Genomic DNA, 25,224 nt, shown 5'->3' with positions numbered 1-25,224 from the left:
AAAGGAAAGAGGATGGAAATCTAAGATCATGTCCAAAGAATAGAGCAACTTCCTTCATCCCATAGCTGAGCTGACACATACTAAGTTGCTTTGGGTTAGAAATGAGGGACAATCCACCTAAGCAAAATGACAACATCCTGGCCCTTGGGCTCCAGGGTAGAGAACAACTCAACAGTGCACAGGGCAGGCATGCCGGTGAGCTTCAGCATCACCTGGAACACAGGATGTGGACCCTCCAGGATTCTCTCCATTTCTTTCCTCTGCTTCTTCTTTACCCATCACCTTCTTCCCATCTCCTAGTGGCTGCTCCAGAGGCTCAACCATCAGTTGATCTCCAGTCTCACAACTTAAAACCTCCACTGATTCCCAAGGGCAGAATCAGAGTTGGCCCCTGCTTGGGTCAATCAACTTAAGAGAACAAGATTGCCTAAGAACATGGCATCATCAACTAAAACTGCATATTTACAGTGTGCGTGTTGGGGAAGCAAAAAGGTGAGACATGGAAGAAAAAGGGGGGAGGTATTTATCATGGGATTGTTCCAAAGATAAAGAGGGTGCTGTTCCTTAAAAAAGGGGGGGAAGTTTCCAGACAGACTAAAAAATTTGTCATGTGCCTACCAGCATCTCATTACATGCTGGAAAGAAAAACATTTTTGTCTTCCAGATATATTTCAGGGTAAAAATGGACTTTTTTTTTTTTTTTTTGCACAGCACCTCTTTCACTGTGAGACAGGTCACTTGGTCCAAAAACTGACATTCTTTCGTTGTCTGTGACAATGAATAGAACATCAATCAGTTCACTGGGAAGGTTTCTAGACTATAAATGCCTGAGATCCAATGATGCTGATAGTTTTGCTGGTTCCCAGGCCTCTGTGAATTCCCAGGTGAGCAAAATGTGCTGGTATTTCTATGTCTCCTCTGGTTAATTATTCAGAGTCAGGAAAACTCAAAATCAGTCTATGACAAGGGTACAAGGAACATTTTGTTAGAAAATCTGAGTAGCACTGTTGACATCAGCTCAAACGTGCTATTTCCTTTATTACTCATTATGAATTGGTCACCCACTAATTTGCCTTTAAACCTATCTATATTTCAAACTGACATCGATTCTTAGAATAAAATGTAGCATCTATGATTAAAATGTGATTTATTTTTCTTGCGATACCTCTGTCAAGCAGTAGTAAGACAGGTAACAGGGTCACAGATACTAGATCATCCTCTTATTAAAAAAAACTAAAAGCCAGCATCTGCATTTTGATACCACAGACCATAACATAATTTCTCAATTCCACCTCTCACACGGTTAAGAGAATTTCCAATTAAAACACAAATAACAAATTATTCTGGGGCCACATGAAGACCTTAGGCCAAAAGGTAACATTAAAAAATGTTTTACTTTAATTTTACATCTAATTTAGGGTCACTAAAAAAAGAAAAGGGGGAAGAAAAGGAAAGGAAGGAAAAAATCACACAAGTTTTATATCTAAATGCATAAAATTGAGAAATAATGCTACTTTCCAAGAATAAAACTTTGGTTATCTATAGTCATCTGGGAATAAGATTTTCTGCCTATATCCACTTTTTAGATAACAAAGGTAAGCATATGATGGGACTCTTTTTCAATTGTATCATATACTTCCTTGACTTCTTCTCATCAACTTAGCAACTGGGTTGTCTGCACCAGGGTTTCTTGGGATTGTAACGTGGGTAGAGCTTCTGACCCTGCCCTAAATGACTCAGCCTGAAGTGCTTGCAAATGGCTTTGGTTCTGTAATCTCTTCCTCTGATATCCATTGAAGAATAGAAATTCCATCTTCTTAATTCGTTGCTTCTATCTGCTATTGCCTTGGGAGTATTGAAAAAACAATGTTATTAAGTTTATTAAAAGTTGGTTTTTAAAGTCACTGAGTGAGGGAGTAGAGATACTACCTATGGAATTAAAATTCAGAGAATGTATGTCAGTTAACAGCTCGATAGGTATGTTCTGGAGGATTGAATTTACTCGCCTAACCCTAAACTAAGTGAGATATTACTGGTTACTAAATATAGTAACCTAAATACTAAATATAGTTACCTAAATATAGGTGAACGGCTTCTCTTTTCCTTTAACGATGGAAAAATTCTAGAAGAAATATCCAAAATTAGAGGCAGAAAATCTGTGTTGTAATGACACATCTAGTTACACACCTGAGTTCCAATAAAGTAAAAGCAGACATAGTGAAGCCTATCGCACTGGGAGTGGAGAGAGATAGAGTACAGGCCTCTATGCCCAGCCCTATCGCCCACTAGTGGCATGACTCTGGGCAGAAACTTACCTTCTCATTGACTTCATTCCCTTCTTCTAATAAAAGGGAGTACAACTAGATACGCAATAAGGACCGTCCAGCTCCAAAAGCCATTACTCAACCCTGACACAATGTAGGGGATTGGTTATTACCAAGAGGAATCTTTCCCAACCTTATATGCTATATAAGGGTAGTTGTGATACTATGAATAATGAAGTCATGGCTATAAGGACTTAGTCAAAAGGGAAATAGGAACAGAACCTATGAGTCAACTTACAAATTATCTACTCTAGGTAATAAAATCCAAAAAGTGCTGTAATAATAATTCTTCTCATAATTGATGCCACTCATATAATTTAAAAACTTAAGCTTCTTCTGTCTAAGTACTTAATTAATCACCCTTTTCAAAGTAAATGCATAGGTGTACATGCATATATATGTTCCCCAGTCAATAAGAATACCTTAAAAAAATTCTGGAACTTTAATTAAATTATATCCTTTGGATGTGCCAATTGAAATTGAGTTGGTCAGTGGATCCCTCTGTTGAAAAACTTGTCCTATGTTTATTTGGGTGCCATCATCAGTTAACTCTACTTTTGGGATCAAAACCAAGGGTAAGATCTATGGTGGTGATGAAAATATAAAACTCTTTGGTGGACTTGACTGCAACGTAAGCAGGGACAAGAAAGAAATAGGTCTAGGGACTAAGAGTATTGAACTCTGATCTAGAAATTATAAATCCAGTTTCCTTCAAGAAAGACCTTTTACATGACAAAGGCACAGTCCAATTATATGGTTAGGATTCATCCGCATTTCTCCTCTTCAACTTGATCCAGATGCCATTAGTTGGACGAAGAATCAACTCTCCTGCTAGACCAAGCTCTTCTCTTTTCTGGTTGGATTCTACCCAAAAATGCCTCAGGATGCAGGAAAGAATGGCCTTTTCTTCCATTATGGCAAACCTTTGACCTTCAAATTAATGTAAATAGCATTACTTTAATTATACATATATCTCAAATCTGAGAAATCATAGGTCCTGTTAGAGGAAGCAAGAGATTTTATATTTTCACAGTAGGGACAATCAGAATCACTTGGGATGTTTGTTAAAAATGAAGATTCTTCAGTTCCCTTCTCTGCTCCTACCCAGTGCATCCAAATAGTTGGGGTGGGGTAGGTATCTGTGTTTGAGCAATAACCCAGAAGAATTCTGGTCATTGAAGCATGAGAATCACTACTTTAGATGGTTTTCTTATTGGGCCTTTAATTTACTACAGTAAATATGCTTCAGATTCATCCATTTAAATCTGACCTCATTTTACTAACACCTGCGTTTACATGGATGATAAAATGCTAGAGATCCTAAAGCCAAAGCGTTTATAATGCATGGTGATGTGCATTCATTTTGTTTTAAGTACTTCAGCTGTCCATATGGTAAGTCTTCTATGTTTTCAGCTTGCAAGATGCAATTCTTAAAAGCAACAAACACAGATATTAGGTTGAATACAGCTAATCACTACAAATAAGTTTTCTACTATATAAAATATATTCTACTTTGATCCAAAATCAGCATGTAACTGATTGTGCTTTATGTTATGGGCTGAACTGTGTCCCCCCATATTCATATGTTGAAGCCCTAACCCTCGTACCTCGGAATGTGACTGTTTTTGCAGATAGGATTTTTATAGAGGTTAATTAACTTAAAATGAGGTTATATGGATGGACCCTAATCCAATCTGACTGGTGGGTTTTTTTTTTTTTTTAAGAAGAAATGAGGACACGAAACACATAGGAAAGACCCCGTGGAGATACGGGGAGATGACCATCTATAAACCGAGCTTTAGAAAGGCCTCAGAAGAAACCCACCCTGCTGACCTCTCGATTTCAGACTTCCAGCTTACAGAATATGAGAAAATGATTATCTGTTGTTTAAGCCACACCAGCTGGTAGTATTTTGTAATGGCAGTCCTAGAAAATTAATCCTTATGACAGTCTTTTTTGGAATAGTAATGTGTAGTGAGGGGGAGGAGAAAGGAAACCAGTTTTTTAAGACTGTTGCCTATGAGACACTACATCTCAAAGAAATTATTCTGAAAAACCCACTACCATGTGGGCTGGAAAGGTGAAACCAATTCTGATGGATACAAACCTATACAGTTTCTGGGTCCAGCAGAGAAGGGCACATATGCGTATGGATGGCGTCCTTGCAAATTCTCAGGAAGGAACCGCTCAGGCTGGAACTCCTCAGGATTTGGGAAGTATCTTGGATCTCTATGCAGTGCATAGGGAATGATGATGGCTTGAGAGCCTTGCACAATTTTGTAACCCCCTGTCAAGAGGTAGGCAATATGTCATAAGAATGGAATAAGATGGACATTAAAAAATCCATTCTCCCTACTCTCCTGATTACAGAGTTCTTACCAACTTCACAATCTTCAGTAAGATTACGGGCAAATAAAGGAACAGAAGGAAAAAGGCGAAGGCTCTCCTTAATGACACATTCCAAGTATCTGAGTTTCTTCAGGTCCTCTAAGGCAGCAGGATGATCAGACTTCCCTGGTTAAAGGAAATACATGAGATGACAATGAAAGAACTCTATGGGCTTGGGGAATGGGACATCAAAGAGGAATTAATCAAAGCACCAAATGTTAAATACCTACAGCCAAAGTAGGATTTCTAATATTATACATGATAAAATGAGATGTGTTAAGTGAAAGAAACCAGACACAAAAGGTCATGCATAGTATGCTTCCATTCATAGGAAGTTCTCAGAACAGGTAAATCCATAGAGACAGAGAGTAAATTAGTGGTTGCTGGGGGCTGGAGGAAGAGGGAATGGGGTATGGCTGATTAACAGTACGGGGTTACCTTTCGGGGTGCTGAAAATGTTTTGGAATTAGATGGAGTAATGGTTGCACAACACTGTGAATGTACTAAATCATACACTTTAAAATGGTTAATTTGAGTTCTCAGAGCTTCCAGATGTGCATCTTCTCTTGGGTCAGATTCTTGGACTCTCCCCCCAACATGGCCCCTAAACGCTTTTCGTTCCTGTGTCAGACAAAGACACTAAGATTGCCTCCTGCCTCCAGGCCAGAGGAGACATCAACCTCTCCCTCTCTGGACGTGCCACAGGAAGGAAAAGAACAGCAAGGAGCAACTGAACATACCAATGAAGTACAAAATGAAATAGATGGACCTGAGGAAAAAGCCAGTGAAGAATTTTGAAGGGATAACAGAAATATAACAAACCACCCCAACCATGTTTTCAAAGGAGGTTGGAACTGATCACCTAAATCCCAAATTCTGGGGTCACAGCATCTGTCAGCCACCCACAAATCTGCCATTACTTGGGGAGGAAGACGAAGAGGCACTGCATTATCTGACCAGAGTCAAAGTGACCGAATTTGAAGTATTAAATGAGGTTATAGAATAGATATTCATTTTGATAAAAAAAAAAAAACCTTCCTTCAAAAATAAAGTTCTCTCCAAAGAATTTCATCTGGATGAGAATGTGATCCATCTTCAAAGCCTACTGAGATCAAATGGAAATCGAAAGGATTTGATGAGATGCTCAAGTCAAATGCAAAATAAAGCCAGCAGGAAGAGGGAGCATGAGGAACCAGAGAGCTTCTTTCTCTGGTTTACTGACCCTTCTTATGCAGGTACAGATGAGTTAGGAGAGGACATCCAAGACGGTATTTGGCCAAATCCACGACAGTAGCACTTAGCTCCTGACATGGATGATGAAGAAGGGGATGGAGGAGGAGGAGAATATACTAATGGAGAGAATGAGAATGAAGGAGAAGATGAGGAAGTAGGGGAGGGAGGAAAAGATGGTGGAGGAGATGACAAATGGAAGACTGATGGATTCCAATCTTCTTGTTTTAATTTTCTCCCGTCCCCTTGTGCTCAGTCATGCTGTTCTTGAAACCTCTCTTCTCTCCTTTACACCGTGGTTCTCAACTTATTTGGGGGCGGGGGGGAGGGTAATACCTTGAGCACAATACATTGGGAAGAGAAACTCTACCCTTTTCTATTCCAAATTCATTTTTGTCCCTTTCTGTCTCAACCAAAACTTCATATAAACAACACTCTTGTGCTCTGTGGGGGACCAAAAAAACAAAAACAAAACAAAACAAAACAAAAACAAAAAATAATGCTTCTGCTCCCTTAGCTCTGCTAGAAGCTGGTGAGTGCTGGGTCCCCGTGTGGTAGTGCACAGAATTCTAACTCTTCTCCTTTCCCTCAATATTGGGCTCAGAGATTACACTGTGTCTTTACGTGAATATGGACAGTTAGCATTTACCAATATGTATCTGTCTACTTTCTTGTACTTTTATTTATTTATTTTTAAATGGGTTTCTAGGAGATCAGGGAAGGGTGGTTTAGAGATGCTTGGGCAGGTGAAGTGGGCATCTTGACAACATGGTTTCTCCTTTGGCATGTTTAATTATGATATTTAATGGGCATCCTTGCAGTTTAGGATGACACTTTAGAAATAAAATTCTCTCCTCGTGACTTGAGCCTTACCACTCGATGGGAGACACAGCGAGCCTGTAAGACCTTATCTGGAATTGACATTCTCTATTGTAATTATTTTCCTGTTTATTTAAAAAAATTTTTTTTGTTTCAGGGGAAAAGGATGATCAGTTACAAGTTGCTTTGTTACAATACAACAAAACATACACAAATAAATGGTTAATTTTATGTGTAACAAGAGGAATTAATACTTGCAACTCAATGTCCAAAGATTAGTTGCTCATGAAATTTTAGAGCTAACACTGGGGATAGAAGAAAAAGTGAGGCACCATACCATCATTGAAAACACAAGAAGGAGCAGAATAAAGCATCTAGAATAATGGTGTTTTAATCAGGTGAGATCAAAAAGTATTTGTGAGACCAGCAATGAGCTACACATTGTAGAGGATACAAAATGTGAACGTATCCCAAAATAATGTGTGAGCTTTCCAAAGACCAAATTAACTCACCACAGGCAATATGAGAGAAATTAAAATCAATACAGAAAAAAAATAAAATGACTATAGAAACAGAGCCAGTAAGTTTAGATTGTCTCCATTCCACAAAATAAAGTCTTCCCTCTTGATATGAAATTCCAGTCCTCACACCACATGAACACTTGTCCAACCTCAACACATAAACTACTTGTCCAACCTCAGCTTTCAATACGTTCCACTATATGTTCTAAATTCTAGCTGCCCCTCACTATTTACTACTGTCCTCCAAATGTTTCCATTTCTGTGTCACTGTCCGTCTGTTCTCCTCATTCTAGAATGCCTGCCCTCTCCTTTTATCTTCATTTTTCCTTTCCTAGTTCTTTTCTCTATGCAACTGCATCAGATACGCTTTGTTGGTTGGCTGACCCAATCTTTCATTTTCTCCTCCCAGCTTTGGGAGCCACGTGATGTGTGATTAAACAAAGGATAAAAGTGATGGCACAATGTGCGGCCCCTTGTGGTCAGCTGGCAATGGCCCCTACATATCTCAAGTACTAATCCCCAGGACCTGTAAATGTTCCCTTATATGGGAAAAGGGTGTCTTTGCAGATTTGATTCAGTTAATGATCTAAAAATGGGGAGATTATCCTGGTTTATACAGGTGGGCTCTGAATGTCATCACAAATGTCTTTATAAGAGAGAGGAAGAGAGCTCTTTCTCTCTCTCACACACACACAGAGAGAGAGAGAGAGAGAGAGAGAGAGAGAAGAGAAGGTGCTGTGAATAGAGGCAGAGATTTGAGAGATGGACCATAAACCAAGGAATGCTGGCAGGCACCAGAAGTGAGAAGGAACAGATTCCTCTGAGTCTTCCAGAAGGAGAACAACCTGTCAGCACATCGATTTAGGCTCAGCAATAATGATTTTGGATTTCTGGTGTTCAGAACTGTGAAAGAATACATATCTGTTGTTTTAAGCCACCCAGCTTATAGAATTTGTTATAGAAGCCCCAGGAAACGAATACATCCTTCATTCCCCCTTCCCCTTTCCTCTTGTCTTGAAGACAAACATGAGACCTAGAACAACAATCAAGAAGACGAAAGCCACAATGGTGAAGAACAGAGAGAAAAATGAGCAAGACTGGGCCTCTGATGACATCCCTATTGGCTTCAGCCTAGGACTCCTTACCTATAGTCCTATACCTTGTATAACTAGCTCTACAAGCAGATTGTTGGTTGTATAATAGAAATTTATGTCCACTAGCAGACCCCACCTCTCCTCCCATTTGTGGCCAGATGCAATCCAGTATGGAACAGCTTTCCTGGACGCCCTCTAACTAATATCACCTGTTCCTCACTGCTCCCAAAGAGCACCTTCTCCATATCACTCAAGTGCATAGCCAGGACTCCATGCTTCATGCACAATGGCTGGCTCATCTACTAAGCAGTGAGGTCCTTGGAGATACAGCATTTATTTGTGCAACCCCAGCATCTAGCCCAATGCAGTCACATGCCAGGCAGGTAGCAAATGCCTGTAAGTGAGCAGAACAGGCCTTGCAAAGACTCCAGTACTGGAAGGGGTCCCACATGGGAGCTTTCCTGCTTATGACAGTGTCTCTACAACAGGTCCTACTGCACATCCTCGATGAGCATGAATGGCATTGGTTTCAGTGGACTTGGGACCCATGGAGCAGCTAATGATGGGGCCAAACATACCAAACACTTCTTCCAGTTCACTGTCCACCTGTTTCTGGGCTTCTGGGTAAGAACCCAATAGATATAAGGACCAGCTTATTGCTGCTGCTGTCGTATCATGGCCCTACAAATGTGAGAAGAAACATGGCTTAAGAAGCAGAGTTGTATTGAAAAGGTCAGGAATGATGACTCTGTTTTGAACTGTCTCTGGATTTGACAGCTGCAGTGTGACTCCAGAACATCACAAATTAATTGCACACAGTATCTCACCTTGGTAAGAAGCAAACATATAAAATAATCCCTTCAAGGTGGAGGTTCATGCTTAGAGAGACATTTCACCGCTACATGGAGCTTTCTACTGGGTGAGAAGTGGCTCGGCTGTGCCAATAAAGGGGCATTCCAAGGACAGCGTGCACCAGGCAGTTTTAAAGGGGGAAAAGTCCAGGGGCATCTGGGTGGCTCAGTTGTTAAGCATCTGCCTTCGGCTCAGGTTGTGATCCTGGGGTCCTGGGATCAGGCCCCGCATCGGGCTCCCTCCTCAGCTGGGAGTCTGCTTCTCCCTCTGCCTGCTGCTCCCCCTGCCCGTGCTCGTGCTCTCTTTCAAATAAATAAATAAAATCTTAAAAAAAAAAATAAAGAGGGAAAAGTCTGATTTTTGTGAGCCAGCTTGCCAGATCTGTACTTCTCCACTTTCCCCTCCTTTGCAAGGTAGGCTTTACCTGTCGATGCTGGACACCAGGGAGTTCTGAGCATTCTCCACAGCAAGAAGTTGATAAACATCTTCATTCTAATATGTGCTGAGTTCTAGGAAAAACACTAAGTACTTTGGCAGAAACTAACACAATTGTTCTTCACAAAAACGTCACGAAATACTTGATACTGTTATTCACATTTTTGAGATAAAATACTGAGGCTGAATGTCCTATTTCATTTAGTCTGCTACCCAGAGAAAGCTGGATGAAGCAAAACAAAGCACGGAATTTACAGGAGAGCACCGTGGGGCTAGGGCAGGGGCAAAAACCTGCGTATCTAGTGGCTGGCAGCCAGGCAATGAAAGGCAGGGCACATCCACCTTAGGGAGGAGGTCTCACTATTACAGTCGGGGGCATGCCTCCTATTCAATGCAAAAAAGAAAAAAACTCAGGATTTCAAAGAATGTTAAAACTGGAAGAAAGAGATCATTCATTGGTCTGGTTGTTTTCATGAGTGTGAGAGGTCACTGGTGGGAGATGGATGTGTGCGTGCCATATATATGTATGTATGTGTAGGTACAGGTGCATGGATGACAGTGTATGTGTGTGTGTCAGTGTGTGTGGATGCACGTGTGTGTGTGTGTGTGTGTGTGTGTGTGTGTGTGTATACAGGGTGGAGATGTGAGAGGGTCTCTCCCCTTCAACATTGAATAACAGCCAATATCTGCTACATACTTCCTATGTGTCAGGCACAATTCTCAGGACACTTTACTTTTTTTTTTTTTTTTTAATTTGACAGAGAGAGAGCCAGAGAGCACAAGTGAGGGAAACACTAGAGGGAGTGGGAGAAGCAGACTCCCCACTGAGCAGGGAGCCCGATGCGGGACTCGATCCCAGGACCCTGGGATCATGACCCGACTGAGCCACCCAGGTGCCCCTCTTGGGACAACTTAAAAATTATTAATCTAATCTGTGAGGCCCGTCATCTGACAATGAGGACGCTGAAGCCCAGAAAGGCTGGATAAGGTGCCCAAGGTCACACCTCCAGGACAGGGTATGGCTGGGACTTGGCCCCAGAGACCACATGCTGAACCCCTCTCCATTTTTTAGCTAAGTAGATGTCCAATTTCTGCATAACATTTCTTTTCAATAAAGTGCTCTGCTTAAAAAAGAAGTTTGAAATCACTGCTCTAGGTCATCTCTCTATTTTACTCAGGAAAGCTGTGACAGAGATCAGGGATGACTGGAAGCATCTCATATGGCCAGTATGAACCAGGAGGAGAACCCAAGTCAATGGACATTCAACACCGCCTGCTTCCCTCTCCAGCACGCAGACTGTCCTCCCTCAGGAAGATCGGACAGAGGAGCACTAGCATCACACCCAGACGGCTCTAGGCAGAGCAGTTAACACACCACTGAGCATATGCTGAACCGTCGAAAACCACTGATGCCTTTTGCTTTCCTCCACTTCCAAAATATTACCATGTGGTGCTTAAAAAAAAACATTTCTTCACTTGGCAATCCATACATTGACAGACTCACTCCTTGTAATATTTAATATAGTTAGTTAGAATTATCTCTGTAAAAACTGCATCTTTTATTATTGCTATTATTATTTGAAGACCAGAAATCTTTTCAGATTTACAAACTGGTTAAATTCTCTATGGGAGGGCTCTTGCTTTCTTCTTTAGTTAGGGCAGCTCATAGTAGTAGCTAAGTACTCATTGGTAGAGGCAGAAAGAAAACAGTCTTCTTTAAAAGAAGCTAGTGAAAAAAAGAGACTCATGGGTTTTAGAGATTAAAAGGAAGCGTGAAGCGATATAGAGACTGACAGTAATTTCTGGCTGCTCTTCTGCTTGGAAAAGCCTGACAGACCTTAGGGTTTCTTGAGGGGAAAAAAAAAAAATGTGTCTACACTGTAGCCACCATGAATCAAAGATTTTCTGAACAAGGAAATTGATCTGATACTTTATTAGGTTCTTAAATTTTATAATCTTTAATGCTTATCTAATAACTCTTCCTTAGTTATATTAAGCTACTTTAAAATTTCATTAAGGGGCGCCTGGGTGGCACAGTCAGTTAAGCGTCCGACTCTTGGTTTTGGCTCAGGTCATGATCTCAGGGCTGTGGGATCGAAAACCATACGGGGCTCCGTGCTCAGTGGGGAGTCTGCTTGGGATTCTCTCTCTCCCTCTGCCCCTCCCCTCCTCTCTAAAATAAATAAATCTTTAAAATAAATAAATAAAATTTCATTAAACTTAAAAAATAATATTAAAGATTCTAAAAAATAACTGAAATTTAGTGATATCTGAAAATAACATGATGACATAGAATACCTCAAACATGAAGGTGTCAACTTCTTCTCGAACATCTTCATAACTTAGCTTGTTCCCTTCATCATCAGTCACATTTAAAAGCAAGTCAAGAAAAGCCCTTCGTTCAGTTTTGGAGGAGGAAGAGTCCTTGTCAGCACTTCTGGGTTCTTCTCTCTTCATTTCACTGGCCCGTTCAGTGATGACCTATGATTTAAACGATGACATGCTTTTGTCTGCAATTTATTATAACCTAAAAATACACTTTCCTATGAAAAGATACTAGCTTCTTTAGCTTATTTTTTTGTAAAACTTTCCTATCCTTGCTATTGCAACAATAACTTAGGCTCTTGTAAAAGTATAGTCAAGCCTCCTGTTCAATTTTAGGGCATTATTTGATAAGACTTCTAAAAATGAATTTAATGTCAGGCAACTTCAGAATTTTCAAGTGCTATTTTTACAGTCTTTCCATGGGGTATAGCATAATCATCTCTAGAGAGCTGAATGAGCCAACAAGATAAAAGTATAGGTGCTGGAGAGAATGCAATCCTTATATAGTAGACTACACATCGCTCTAATTACATGTCATATTGGAAAAAAGAAATAGCAATTTGCCAGTCAGTTCACCTGTTTGCTTGCTGTTCCTTCTGCTGAGACTACTCCTTCCTCCTCAGGGCTGGCTCCTTCCTTTCTTTCAAGTCTCTGCTTATTGTCACACTATCGGAAAGAGCTTCCCTGATCCCTGTGATGCTAGTCTCTAGCACTATCTTCCCAAGCCTGCTTTATTTTTTCCCATTTTCCTTCTATCTGGCATGATGTTATACTTCCTATTTGGTGCCCTTCTCTTCTAATTCAAATGTATGACCCACATGGTAGCAAATTTGTCTTTGTTCATTGATATATTTCCAACCCCTAGAGCACTGCCTGGCATTTTGAGAACGCTCGTTATTTGCTGAATGAACGAAAGCATTAAAGCCCATCAACTCAACTTTTTTTTCTCCTATTAGGCAATTGACCAAACCTGCTACTAAATGGTTTGAATGAATGGACCCTAAGTTCTTTGAGTGCAAGATCTCCTGATGGAACCCCTGGTGCCTCGCATTCAGTATGCAATTTTCAACATTTATTAAATGAATAATACTGTTCATCCAGTTTGAAATTCATTAATTATTGATATTGATATTAATGCATGAAAACTGAGAAAGAACTCAATTATACCCATAAAATACAAACTGTTGGCAAGTCTCCTAAGCCAGGTGATCGCTCTAGATTCATCTTTAACACAGACTGACGTCCTATATCCAAAACAACATCACTATCTCTTTGCTATCTTTGAACTGGACATAAAATAGCAATATCCAGTTAATTTTAATTTTTTCCAAGTTGAAATACTAGCATAAAGGCCCTTTGCCTTTGAAAACTACTGTCTTTCCATACATTTTCCACAAGACCTTCATAATTCTCGTCTTGTTATTCTCTTAACACAGCACCCTGTTTGTTAATAAATATTCACAGTTCATATTGCATTTCATCATTTTTTAATAGATAACCTCCTTTGCTAAGTGAACCTTTTTAGAGTAGGGAACATAGACGTCCTACTCATTACTATATTTCTAACACTTGATAGTGCATTTGCCGCTTAACAAGTGCTTAATTAATATTTACTAAGTACATAGTTGAAATGTAATCATCTTGCCTACTTTTTTCCATCATTCAATTCAAATTTTATGAGGCACAGGCTCCATGGTCCTACACCGGGTATATTCATTCACAAAACATAAAAGTCAGGGATTTTAAAAAGTTCTGGAAATGGAGACTGGTGAGGGCTGCATAGCATTGTGAATGTATTTAATGCCACCAAGTTGGACATTTAAAATGGCTATAATGGCAAATTTTTATATTAGGTATATTTTACCACAATAAAAAAATAAACTGAGGACTTACATTATTGGTAAAATTATGTAGGATCTCTAGGCTCCTTTTGTATTCCCGTCCTTCTTTAAACATAAGAAATAAAAAATCAAGCCAGAGCCAGGGCCTCTTCATTCTCTGATGTATCATATCACTTATTCTATACAGAGGATAAAAATACATTAGCTGATACATGGGGGAAAATGTATTTCTTTAGCACCTGTTTGGTGCCTGCTCTCAACAAGGGTAATATCTGGAAATGAGGATGATTTGTCTTAGAAGCTACTAAGAGACCCGTGTTTTATACTCAACAATGAATGCATGGGCTTTTACATATCCAATGAAGCTTAAAATTGTAATGGTTTCCTTAGCAGAAGGAAGAATTCGTTATAGAACATCTTTACTAGATGGCCATCTGATGTGTGCTTCTGTTTCTTCAGAAAGAGTTCTTGACCTCCCAAGGCTGCTGTGGCTCTCGAATCACACGCTGGGATGAAATCTGCCTCCTTTTAATATCCACTCATTAGCTTGATCACTCCTCTGGAGTGACAGAATACAAGTGGTTGCCCTCTTCCAAAAAGAAGTGCTTGCCAGATACTCATTGGTCGCACAGCTGTCCCGAGTACCTCCCTTGTCATTTCCAGTGATAAAAAAGTAAGACCTCAACCGATCCCCCTCCTTTGAGACTGGCTTAGACACCAGTTCTTCAGAGATACGTATCCTGACCACCATCCATAGAACATGTCCCTCAAGCAGAGGGGCAGAGGGAGAGAGAGAATCCCAAGCAGGCTCCATGCTCAGCACAGAGCCCCACGAGGGGCTTGATCTCACAACCCTGAGATCATGACCTGAGCCTCAATGAAGAGTTGGAGACTTAATGGCCTGAGCCATCTAGGTGCCACCCCGTTTTTCTTCTCATGTCAACTTGCTCTTTTCTTTCTAAGCAATTATTAGAATTTATGTTTGCATTTATTTGTTTCCATGTGTGTCTCCCTGCTATTCTTGCTGTTTGTGTGCTGCTATAAAACTAGTCAGCACCTAGGGCCATGAATGGCAGGTGACAGATGCTCAGTAAATACTTACAAAAATAAAATGAAATGAGCAGTGAACTTAAAGATAGGAAACATTAATTCAAATCCTGGCCCTGACTCTTAATAGTTGAATACTTGCCAGCCATTTTTAAAGTAAAATTGATTATTTCAATTAAAAAATAATACATACTTGGAGCAGAAACTATGGGAAAGGAGAATGAACAACAACAACAACAAAACAGTGTAAGAAAGAGAAGCACACACACAAAACAATAATAACCATAGCTAAGATTTTGGTATAATATCTTCTAGTTTTTTCTTTCTATAAATAATTTTTTTATACCTAGTGGTAATCATACTAAAAAACTCGTTTTATCTTTATCACTTAGCATCATAATATAATCTTTCAATATATTATAGTAGAATCATTTTAAATGATGGCATAATCTGGGTGTGTCATGATTTACAAAACCATTCCGCTACTGGCCCGATACATACTTAAATGACTAGGTCCATTTTAGTATAAAGTTTCATTTTGAAACAATGAAAAAGACACCCACAAATTATTAGTTATAATTTTTTAAGCCCTAATCAGTAACCATTTTAAAGATAATTAAAAGGACTTCATTTACCTATAAACTGCACGGACATATTTGGAATCATCATTTCTTTGAGCACCAATATTCTTCCCCATAGCTGTTTCTGCAAAACACAGGCAAGAAGCAACCATTCAGTTCGAGCACATATCCTCTGTTTATTTTCCAATGGCAAACACTTAAAAAAAAAAAGATATAAGTCCTGTTTCTGTCCTCAGAGATTTTAAAATTGTTCTCTCCCCCTTTTGCTTCTTCTCCTGTATATTCTACTCCCTGTTCCTGCTCCTTCTTCCCTCTGCCTTCCTAGGCATGTTGGCTCTGTGACTGTTTTGCTCAAAGCCCTCCCAGGGGCTGCTGCTTCCTAGGGGGCTGAGCAATAAGACCACCCTGAAAAACCCAGTATCCCTTCCAGATCCCCTCAGTCACCTTCCCACTGGAATATTATTTTCTGTTTGGGCCATCCTATCTCTACACCGTAACTTTAGGAACAAATCAGTGAGACTTACCACAAATTATATCTAAGGTACAAAGAGTGATGTAAAAAAAGCAGTTAAATGCTTCTTGGTTAACATGTTTTTCAAGCTTGTTAACCAATATATTTGCTTGTTCATTCATGACATCTAAGAAATCTTCCAGAATTGTAAAATGGAAAGTGGGTGTTAACATTTTTCTCCTAGATCGCCATTTGTTTCCAGTACTAGAAACACAATACATGGTTACAAACAAGAGAAGCAACATCAGAAACAAAGTATAAATTTAGCCAAGTCAACAAAACTCTACTCATAAAGAGCTTAATCTATAGATTCTCAAATGCGTTGGTCAGAATGACGAAGATTCATAGATAGCTACAGAATGTAGATAGTTTAGATATTATTCTTTTTTTTTTAAAGATTTTGTTTATTTATTTGACAGAGAGAGATACACAGCGAGAGAGGGAACACAAGCAGGGGGAGTGGGAGAGGGAGAAGCAGGCTTCCTGCTGAGCAGGGAGCCCGATGTGGGGCTCGATCCCAGGACCCTGGGATCATGACCTGAATCGAAGGCAGATGCTTAACAACTGAGCCACCCAGGCGCCACTAGATATTATTCTATGTTACTAAAATTTAAAGGGGCACTCATAAAAATTGAAAAATTTAAGAATATTTCTAAATTTCCAAGCTCCGAGTTTCTAAAATTTATTTTTTCTCCCCTCTACTAAAACCTCAGTCCTCAGATGATCCCTATGGTCTATGATTCTACTTTGATCTCTACTATCTTCATATTCTCCACAGACCCCACGAGGGTCCTGCCTTTTTCTTGGCAGGCCCTCTCTCAGAGGATGGGGTCCTATTTCCGGACTGAGATTTTGTGCTCCATATACTTTGCTGGAGATGACTGCCTTTTTCACTCGATTTTCAAGATCTGCCTGCCCCAAGTTCTTCTTTGCTTTACTCCATTCATATACCAGGACCTGACTCTTCTTGAAACATTGGTCATCATCATTATTGAGTCCCGTGGCTGGAGATTACCATACACCCTGGACTCCTGTCTGTCAGAGTCCATTGTTCTCCAGACCTTTCCTTCCAGCTTTCTCCCCTACTTCCTGGTAGCACAGTCTTGCAGACAGGAGAACTACTTTGTGGCCATTCCTGACATAACATGTTACCTACTGAAGTAACTGTTTCTATGAGACAGCTTTACAAATCTACACTGACATACCTTGTAAGAAGTCCTAGGCCAAGCCATGGTTCCAGGAACTTGTACATATAGGATTTGTCAATTTGCCTTGAACTAGTTAAAATTACCTTGGAAAGAGAAAAAAAAATTGAGAGATATATAGACATCAAAACAATTTCAACTCTAAGTTGAATTCTACCTGGCTAGACCACTACTTTTTAAAGGAACATCTTTTAACTATTATTTCTCTGTGATTCATTTTTATTTCTGTGCCTTAAAGAAAGTCAGGTAGAGTTTTGAACATATAACTGTCATTCAGTCTTGGGACTAGATGGAGTTGAGAAAAAGGAAAATGTCCAAGATGATGCCCTGGATCCTACCGTGAACTAGGAGCCAAGTGGAGTCATTTATTGAGGGTGGGAGGGCAGGAGAGAGAAGATAAATGAATCCAAGGATGACCATGTCCAGGGAGATGGAAATCATAAGTTCATTTTGGGGCATATTGACTTGGAGACATTCAAGTTGCTATGGTCTGAAACAGGAATGATGCTCAGGATAAAGACTTGACCTAGAAGTACACATTTGAGTATCTCCAGCATGTGAGTAACACTGAAAGCCATGAATGTGATCAGATCACCTAGAATCCAAGTGGAGGAGAGGGGATGAGTATTTAGGTCTGAGCACAAAATGCTCCCCAGGCTCCTAACTCCAGTCCTGCGCTCTGGACAGATCTCTCACACACACACACCAGACCTGCTCATACCAAGTCAGCAGTGGCTGAAATCCTGCACCTGTCTCCTCACTATCTATTCTGAACCAGGCTGCTACAGTGTGGTACAGAGAAAGTCAACATCTTCACTGCAATAACTAAGAAATATCCCAGCATTATTGCCTAGGAAGTTATGTTTAATTTTGTTCCAAGAAGCTCTGTTTATCCAATTCTTACTCCCTGACCCAAATCCTTTTCTCATCAAACCACAAGATAATCTCCCTGGTGTCATAATGTTAAGTAAAAGGTATACAATCTTTTTGAGCAGTTATCTCAACAGCATGGATCAATGATATCTACCCTATCGATATCAGGGGAGCATTCTTTTTTAAGAAAATTAACTTGGAATAATAAATTTGTAACAGATCTGAAACTCTGATCACCTTGAGAAAAACACTCATACTTTATTAGTCTTACATTTTTGGACTCCTGAAACAGTGCCTGGCAGATAACATGTGTGCTCACCTTACGGAATAATCTATTTATGGTTCTACAAAACTATATCCTTATGCAGATTTTCCAAAAAAAAAAAAAGGAGAACAAATATCTTGGATCTGATAACAAATGTATACAGAGGCTGCTTTGTCCAGAGGCTGCTACCCGCCCCAGGATTTAGACAATATCTGGAAAGCATTAAATGGCACCCACATAGCCAAAAATATGTAATGAAATGCTGAATATACTGAATTCAATTAAATATAAGAACACTGTTGCTATATTTATTCTGATGAGATTCTCACACCATCAGACATGCAGTGGAATAGTGGTCATATTGACCGCACACTCACCTCTACACTTTCTGCATTATAAATGGCCACTATTGGTATGGGCCCAAGCCAGAGTTTCACTAGTGGTTGATGTCGGTATTCTTCGCTGTAACAAATGATCTGCTGAAAAAATTCTGGGAGAAAATATTTAATTTTCAATGAGTTTCTTGTGTCTTTTGAGTTGTTGTTTTGTTTTGTTTTTTATTTACTTCGGGCAAGTCACTTCATATTTCCCACATCTCTCACATCTTCAAGGTAAACTACACAGTCCCTATTTAATGACATGACTGAATGGGGAGGGTAATTTAATTATGAGTAAGATAACATCCAAGCGACATGCACCTCCAAAGGACCCAAACCCTACTCTCAAGGATCTTCTAACCATGGAAGATGGTCACTTTTGTAACACCAGAGAAAATGAAATGGTTGCTAAAAGACAAGTTCTGCTCTGAGGAGTTATTGATTCTCTTTGAGAGGGCTGAAAAAATTTCATGAAGGAGATGGCATTTGAGCATTAAAAAATGAGTTGTATTTTTATAGGCAGAAAAGGGGAAACAGGGGCTTACAGAATGTAAGCCAAGCAGCAGAAACAGCAGAGCAGAAGCACGGAGGTCTGGAAATTCCCCAAAGGTGCAGCCAAAGCATAAGATGGGGTGATACCATTGGAACAGGAGATTGGAGTGTTGGAGGGTTTGATTTTCTTTTACACACTGTAAGGAGTAATTGGAAGTTTCTGATGAGGACTAGAATGACTGGAGTCACATTTTAGGACAATAACACTAATGTGGTGAGATCACCTGGCTATACTGAAGCCACTGGGGGTGGGGAAAAGGCTGGGATTCAATGCTGCTAGGGTTAGGGGCATTGGCTGTGCAATATGGCAGGCCCTTGCTTTAGGTGTGGGGAAATGATGACAATCCCAACTGCAGCATCAAAGTAGTGTGGAAAACTGGGGAGTCAACACTTTTCATGTTGCAATCCATGAGGCCCCCCTCTGGGGAATGCAGTATGGCATTATGAGAGATCAAGCCATGACAAAACTCTCTGTGAGGAAATGCCATATTGATGAATGTCATCTGGGTAGAAACAAAGGACAGTAGCCAGTGACTAAAGAATTAATATACAGGGTCCAGACCTCAAAGAAAAGACATGGCAAAGGTTAGACATGCTTTCAGAACACAAGTCGAACAAGATGAAGTTAAGGGAGGATTTGAGTCCCAGCTGGGGAATTGATTACATGTCAGGAAATGGGGCAGAAACTGCTGGGGAAATCTAGGTAGGAAGGGGTGGGGAGGGGCAGGCTAGTTGGTAGGCATATGGGAATTCAGGGCTTCTTCTGGACAAAGGGAATGCCTGATTAACAACAGCAAGGCTAATTCCAACCCCACTGTGAGGCTACTAATACGGTACTTAAGATTTTTGACAGAGCTATTTTGACATAGATATTTGGGCACCAAGGACAAATGGACGTGGCATAAAAAATGAACCATTCAACTTTTCAGCTCTTTTTCAATGCCAATATGTGTACATGCTTAGCCCATCTCTGCTCCTCATTCATCAGTAAGCTTCACCCATCAGGGCAGGGTGCACAAAATGCAGTAGGAGAGGAGCTAAGGCTCACGGATGTCCATGACATATAATGCTAAATAAACACTAATGATTTTTTTTAAAAGTGCATATTTCGGCACATCAAAACCGGTAATAATCATCCTAAAATAGCTAACATCCATTATGTCATGTTCATTTACTGCAGCAAGTTATTATATGTCAGAGCTAGTGTTAAGGTTCTTGGGACATTGTCTTTTATGCCTCACCATAGTTAGAGGAAAGGCACTACTATTATTGTCCCATTTGAGGAAACTGTGCACAGCTAAGTAACTTGCCCAATATCACAGAGCTAGTAAATGACAGAATCTGGCTTTGTACTTAAGGCAGTTAAGATCCTACAATGTGCCATCTTAACCATTACACCCTATTGCTTCAAAATGTCTCCTGGTCCAAACAGTTGTCAAAGTTTCTATGAAAAAAGCTGGGTCAAATCAACAGTGTCAAAATACCACGCTTTGTGATAATCACCAGCTGCCTTGGTCTGATCTGACAGAGGAGACAGGAAAGTGTGAGCCCATGGTTTGACGGTATCGGGTCCAATATTAGAGAACAGTTGGAAAAGGCATGTGTTGACAATGGAGTAAAAAGCAAGAGATTGGTTTGAAAGGCTAATGAAAGGTCAACTGCAGAACTCCAGGTGAGATTATTGAAGCCAGAATTTGGACAGTGGCCACAAATCAAAAGCATAGCCTCCTGCCCAAGAGACAAGGTCACTGAGAACAGGGACTATATCTTAGAATAATCCTACATCAACCACTTTGTTTAGCTCAATGTTGGGTACAAGGCGGGGCTCCATGTTTGATTGAAAATTAAGGAACTTACTCTAACCAAGTTCTAGACAGTGATCTAGAAACACCATGCATTAAATTTACTCCTTAAAATAACTCTGTCATACAGTTACGTTTACAAGTAAAGGGTTTAAAAAAAGCCCCTCTAACTTAGCTTTCATATTTGCCTTATATATTTTGGTGCTCGTCTGTTAGGTGTATATATATTTATAAATGTTACATCTTCTTGTTGGATTGACCCCTTTATCATTATGGAATGCCCTCTTGGTTTTTTATTAATCTTTGTCTGAAAGTCTATTTTGCTTGGTAGAAGTACAGCTTCCCAGCTTTCTCTTGGTTTCCATTTGCATGAAACATCTTTTTTCTATCGCTTCATGTTTGGTCTGTGTGTGTCCTTGGGTCTAAAGTGAGTCTCTTATATGCAGCATATAGATAGGTCTTGTTTTTCTATGCATTCAGCCACACCATGTCTTTTGATTGGAGAATTCAGTCCATTTACATTTAATTATTGATACTGCCATTTTGTTCAGTGTTTTCTGGCTGTTGTTGTAGTTCTTCTCTGTTCCTTTTTCTTCTCTTGCTCTCTTCCTTTTAGAGAGTTTGAAACAACTTCTCAAATTTAAAGTGAGCAGAGCTTTGCCTGATGCCAAAATCCAGTACTTGCTGGATTAAAAAGTCCCTTTGTAAAAGCCAGTATATTGTCATTCTCTTCACCCAGAAAGTAACTCCAGGGAGAATTATTTTAAATATTCCAATCAACTCACCGTATATTTTGAAACAGGTCTCATTTACTGGAGATTTCAATTCTTAAAAAAATTTCCCAAAAGAATATGATGAGATTTTTTAAAGCATGTTATTTCTTTTTGGGGGTGGGAGATTAATACTTGTACACAATTATTTTTTAATGCTATAAGGCCTCAGGGTAGAAGGAGAGGTTAGCTCTGGTTTTAATATCAACCAAGATAATTTTTACAAACATGGTTTTCATGTATCTAAATGCATTATTGGATCACTTGTAACATTAGTCACACTGGTGTTTAGGTGATGAAAAGTTAACTTGGATTTCTTCTGCTAGAAAACATTTTCAATATTTTGATAAACACTCCCCCATGAGGCCTTGTCTATTTCTGTGAATTTGAAATGACAGCCTTTTGGGGGTGGGTGGGGGGGTCAGAGCTGAAAAAGAATGCCTCAAGCTTTGGAGCTAATGTTCAACTTGTAAAACTGTTATTTATAATTAATCTGATGTGAAACTAAAGGTTGTGGCCCTAGGCTTATTTTAGAATACTTCATTTTGGGCAAATTTTTTCAGCTCTGGGTATCCCAACGTATACACCCATTAAAATGAAGTGAAGTGCTAAGATCTAATGCACTGTCCCCAATGGGAAACTGTAAATACCAGGTACTTTTGAGAGCTTTCTAACTTAAAGTGTTGTGTTTTGTGTGTGTGTGTGTGTGTGTGTGTTTGCTTTCTCATCAACAAAGCATAAATCAATCTCTTCAAAAAGATATCGGTAGAAAACAATTCACTATTTAATAACTAAGGCCTTTAAAACATGCCGTGTAAGTTTGCCAGAAGGCCCTGCCCTCATAGTTAACTGTTATTATGTAACCTCCTTAAAAGGACTAAAATAAGAAGGTCGAAAAAGAAAGTTGTGGTCGAGTCTTGTGACGTGGGGAGGGAGAGAAGTCTCACATCAATCCCTAGCCTGATTTTCCAGAGGGCGGTGGGTGGATGGAGAATGATGGTACTGTTTTAAGCTACTTGCCCAGTTCCAGGGAAGTTTCTGCCCTTCAGGCTTTAACAGCCAAGAGACAAGACCGGCAGTGTTTCGAGACAGAAGTAGCTAGGAAGTGAGAAAGAAGAGAAAAGGCAGAACAAGAGTTTAGAAATACTGCGTTCTAGCCTATGCATAAAGAAGAAGTTCACGTGAAACAGGGTGCCCTAACAATTTGATCAGGTGTCACAGGGCAAACTGGATAGAACTGGGAATCCACTCTCCAGCGGGTGACAGGTTCTTCTTTCTCCTAACAAGCAGGACCGCAAGCAGAGGTGCTCTCGGCTGCCGAGAAGGCGGGCGCGCGGGGAGAAGGTGCAGAGCCAGCTGAGGCCCCGAGGAGGTCCCGCACCCTGGGGCTTCCTGCCAGGCGCGGCCCCGCCGGCAGGGAGCCCCACGACCGCCCGGGGGGCAGCTGGCGGGCCTGGGCGCGGCCCCTTACCTCTCCCGTCCGGCTTCATCCACAGCGAGTGTCCCACGAACGGGTAGGCGCCGGGTAACGTGGGGAGGGGCCTCATCTGCTGCCATTTCCGCGCGTAGCTAGCCAGCATCTGCAGGAGGTTCAGGATTAGGGTGGCGCCCCCCACCGAGATGGCGCTCAGCGCGCCCCACATCAGCAGCTTCGGCCCCCAGTGTACCAGCCACAGCGCCAGCATCGCGCCAGCGGTCTGCTCCGCACAGGGATCGAGACTGCCCGGAGAGCAGTGGCGGGGTGCCGGTCCGGCCCCTGGAGGTCAAGGACGCTGGTCCTGGGAGGAGTTCCGGGACTCCGCAGGGATGCCAGCGCGCCCCAAGGGGTAAGAGGTGGCGCCCGGCCCGCTCACTCCCTCCTCCTCCTCCCACCGCGGACAGGCCCAGGCCTGGCCTCCCTGAAACGGGGACCCGGAGACCCAGGCTTCCCGCTGCAGGGGCCGCCCTGGGCCTCGGGACTAGGCGGGAGCCTCGCAGGCTCCAGGAAAAGCACCGCTGGGGTCGTTACTGTGCTCGGCAAAAACCTACGTAATGCACACGGGCCTCTTTATTTGGTCAAGCAGAAACCAAAAGACCCGGGAAAACAGCTTCGGGGTTCCATGGAGTGTTGCTGAATGTAAATGGAGGCACTCAAGTGAAGTGGGAAGAGAATGAGAGTGAAATTTGAGGCAGCCGCGCGCGGCCCAGGTGGGCTGAGCTTTGGGTTTTAGGTCCATCATGATGCTGGTCACAGGAGAACTCCAGCTAGAAGACACCAACATGTGTAAAAATTGAAATAAAGAGGTATCTGGTTTGCAATTCAACCTTAGGAGCTTTTTTGTTGTTGTTGTTCCCCCCTTCCCCGCCGGCAGGGTCTCTAACCTCATGCTTCCTTGCACAACCCTGCAGCGTTCCACTCTGTTAGGACTGGCTGCCTGTCCCCGGGATTGCACCCAGCTTCTGCATCATTCAGAGCACGATCTACTCTGATCTACAGGAGTTTTAGGGACAAAACAACCGTAGAAGCACCAGTTTTCAGTTTGCCTCAGGTGCCTGATTGAGAAGGGAAAGCTGGGTTGCTGTGATCCAAATATTTTCCAAAATATTCTTGGGACCCTGAAAAGCCAGCACCTAAAAGAACAAGTCAGGGAAAAGGTCACCGCCTTTGAAAGAAGTGGAAATCAGAGAAGCTGGGAAAGGAGGTTTTGTTAAGGAGACAGTAATTATGACGTAATCCCAAAAGAGAATGAAGACCAATCACTGAGCCTGCAGAAGGAAAGGGACAGTGACAAGGATGCTGGAATTCTGCCCAAGGGTTGTGTTCCCTAACTCCCAATTTCCCTCTTTTTCTCAGACCGGGCTACCTCAATCGTGCCTTAACCTTAAAAATAAAACTGTCAGTTATTTTACCCGCAAACATGGGAAGTATACTTGGTTGTAGCAGAGAACTGCAATTTGAGGCATACGAAAGACAGCAAAACCATCGACAAGCCCAGAGAACGAAGAAGAAAAAAAAGCCCTCTTTTATAGAGGAAGGAGGGAATTGGCAGTGTGTTAGAAACAAAAAGTCCATTGGCTAATGTGGGAGTTCCAAGGGTAGTGGCTTCTCATTGGCTGAACTGTGACAGTCTTTCATTGGCTGTGCTGTTGCTAGGGGAGGAGAAAAACTTTTCTCCCTCCCTCCTGGGATAGTAAAGTAGTATCACTTGCGAGTACCTCTCTTTGTGTTGGGTCTGCAATTGAGGATGAATGGTAGGGTGCGAGAGCCCGGCTGGCCTCCCGCTCCATTTCCGATGAGGTTTCCCCCCCCTTTTTTTCATATAGAGTCTTTTTTAAATTTTTTTTATTCTGTTATGTTAATCACCATACATTACATCATTAGTGTTTGATGTAGTGTTCCATGATTCCTTGTTTGCGTATAACACCCAGTGTT

At 41.1% G+C, this 25,224-nt stretch overlaps 1 protein-coding gene and 1 pseudogene across 7 annotated transcripts; one reads left to right on the top strand and one right to left on the bottom strand.

The window, feature by feature from the left end:
- Positions 1-1,130: 1,130 nt before the first annotated feature.
- Positions 1,131-24,305, bottom strand: CYP4V2 (cytochrome P450 family 4 subfamily V member 2). 7 transcript variants are annotated; one of them, XR_012381131.1, is made up of 13 exons: positions 23,284-23,497; positions 18,689-18,801; positions 17,174-17,259; positions 15,982-16,172; positions 15,512-15,581; positions 13,882-14,008; positions 11,962-12,144; positions 8,955-9,057; positions 4,704-4,838; positions 4,432-4,611; positions 2,747-3,254; positions 2,075-2,122; positions 1,131-1,845 (listed from the first exon to the last, which is right to left on the bottom strand). XR_012381131.1 is itself a non-coding variant. In XM_025886144.2 (12 exons), the coding sequence occupies exons 2-12, from the start codon at positions 23,390-23,392 to the stop codon at positions 3,082-3,084; spliced, it is 1,470 nt and encodes a 489-aa protein (XP_025741929.1). In that variant the 5' UTR covers positions 24,174-24,305; the 3' UTR covers positions 1,131-3,081. The 7 variants fall into 7 exon arrangements, 3 of the variants coding, with proteins under 3 accessions (XP_025741929.1, XP_073758439.1, XP_025741928.1); XR_012381132.1 differs by having other exon boundaries at positions 3,047-3,254; XR_003210988.2 differs by having other exon boundaries at positions 2,075-3,254.
- On the top strand, positions 5,231-6,749 carry LOC112834442 (protein SET-like; annotated as a pseudogene).
- Positions 24,306-25,224: the final 919 nt, after the last annotated feature.

The sequence above is a fragment of the Callorhinus ursinus genome, unplaced genomic scaffold, assembly GCF_003265705.2.
Source record: "Callorhinus ursinus isolate GAN/ISIS: 27379988/994484 unplaced genomic scaffold, GSC_fseal_2.0 scaffold17, whole genome shotgun sequence".
NCBI lineage: Eukaryota > Metazoa > Chordata > Mammalia > Carnivora > Otariidae > Callorhinus > Callorhinus ursinus.
Note: the sequence above shows the minus strand (reverse complement) of the source record. Positions and strands in the feature narration are given on the sequence as shown.

Bases quoted from the DNA above. Each gene is read 5' to 3' on its own strand.
- CYP4V2 (XM_025886143.2), bottom strand. From the start codon at position 23,497: ATGCTGGCGCTGTGGCTGGTACACTGGGGGCCGAAGCTGCTGATGTGG. The intron at 17,260-18,688 runs GTGAGTGTGCGG...TCTCTTTCCAAG, and splicing joins ATAATGCAGAAAGTGTAGAG to GTAATTTTAACTAGTTCAAG. The intron at 9,058-11,961 runs GTATTCTATGTC...TCACATTTGTAG, and splicing joins TTGACACCTTCATGTTTGAG to GGCCATGATACGACAGCAGC.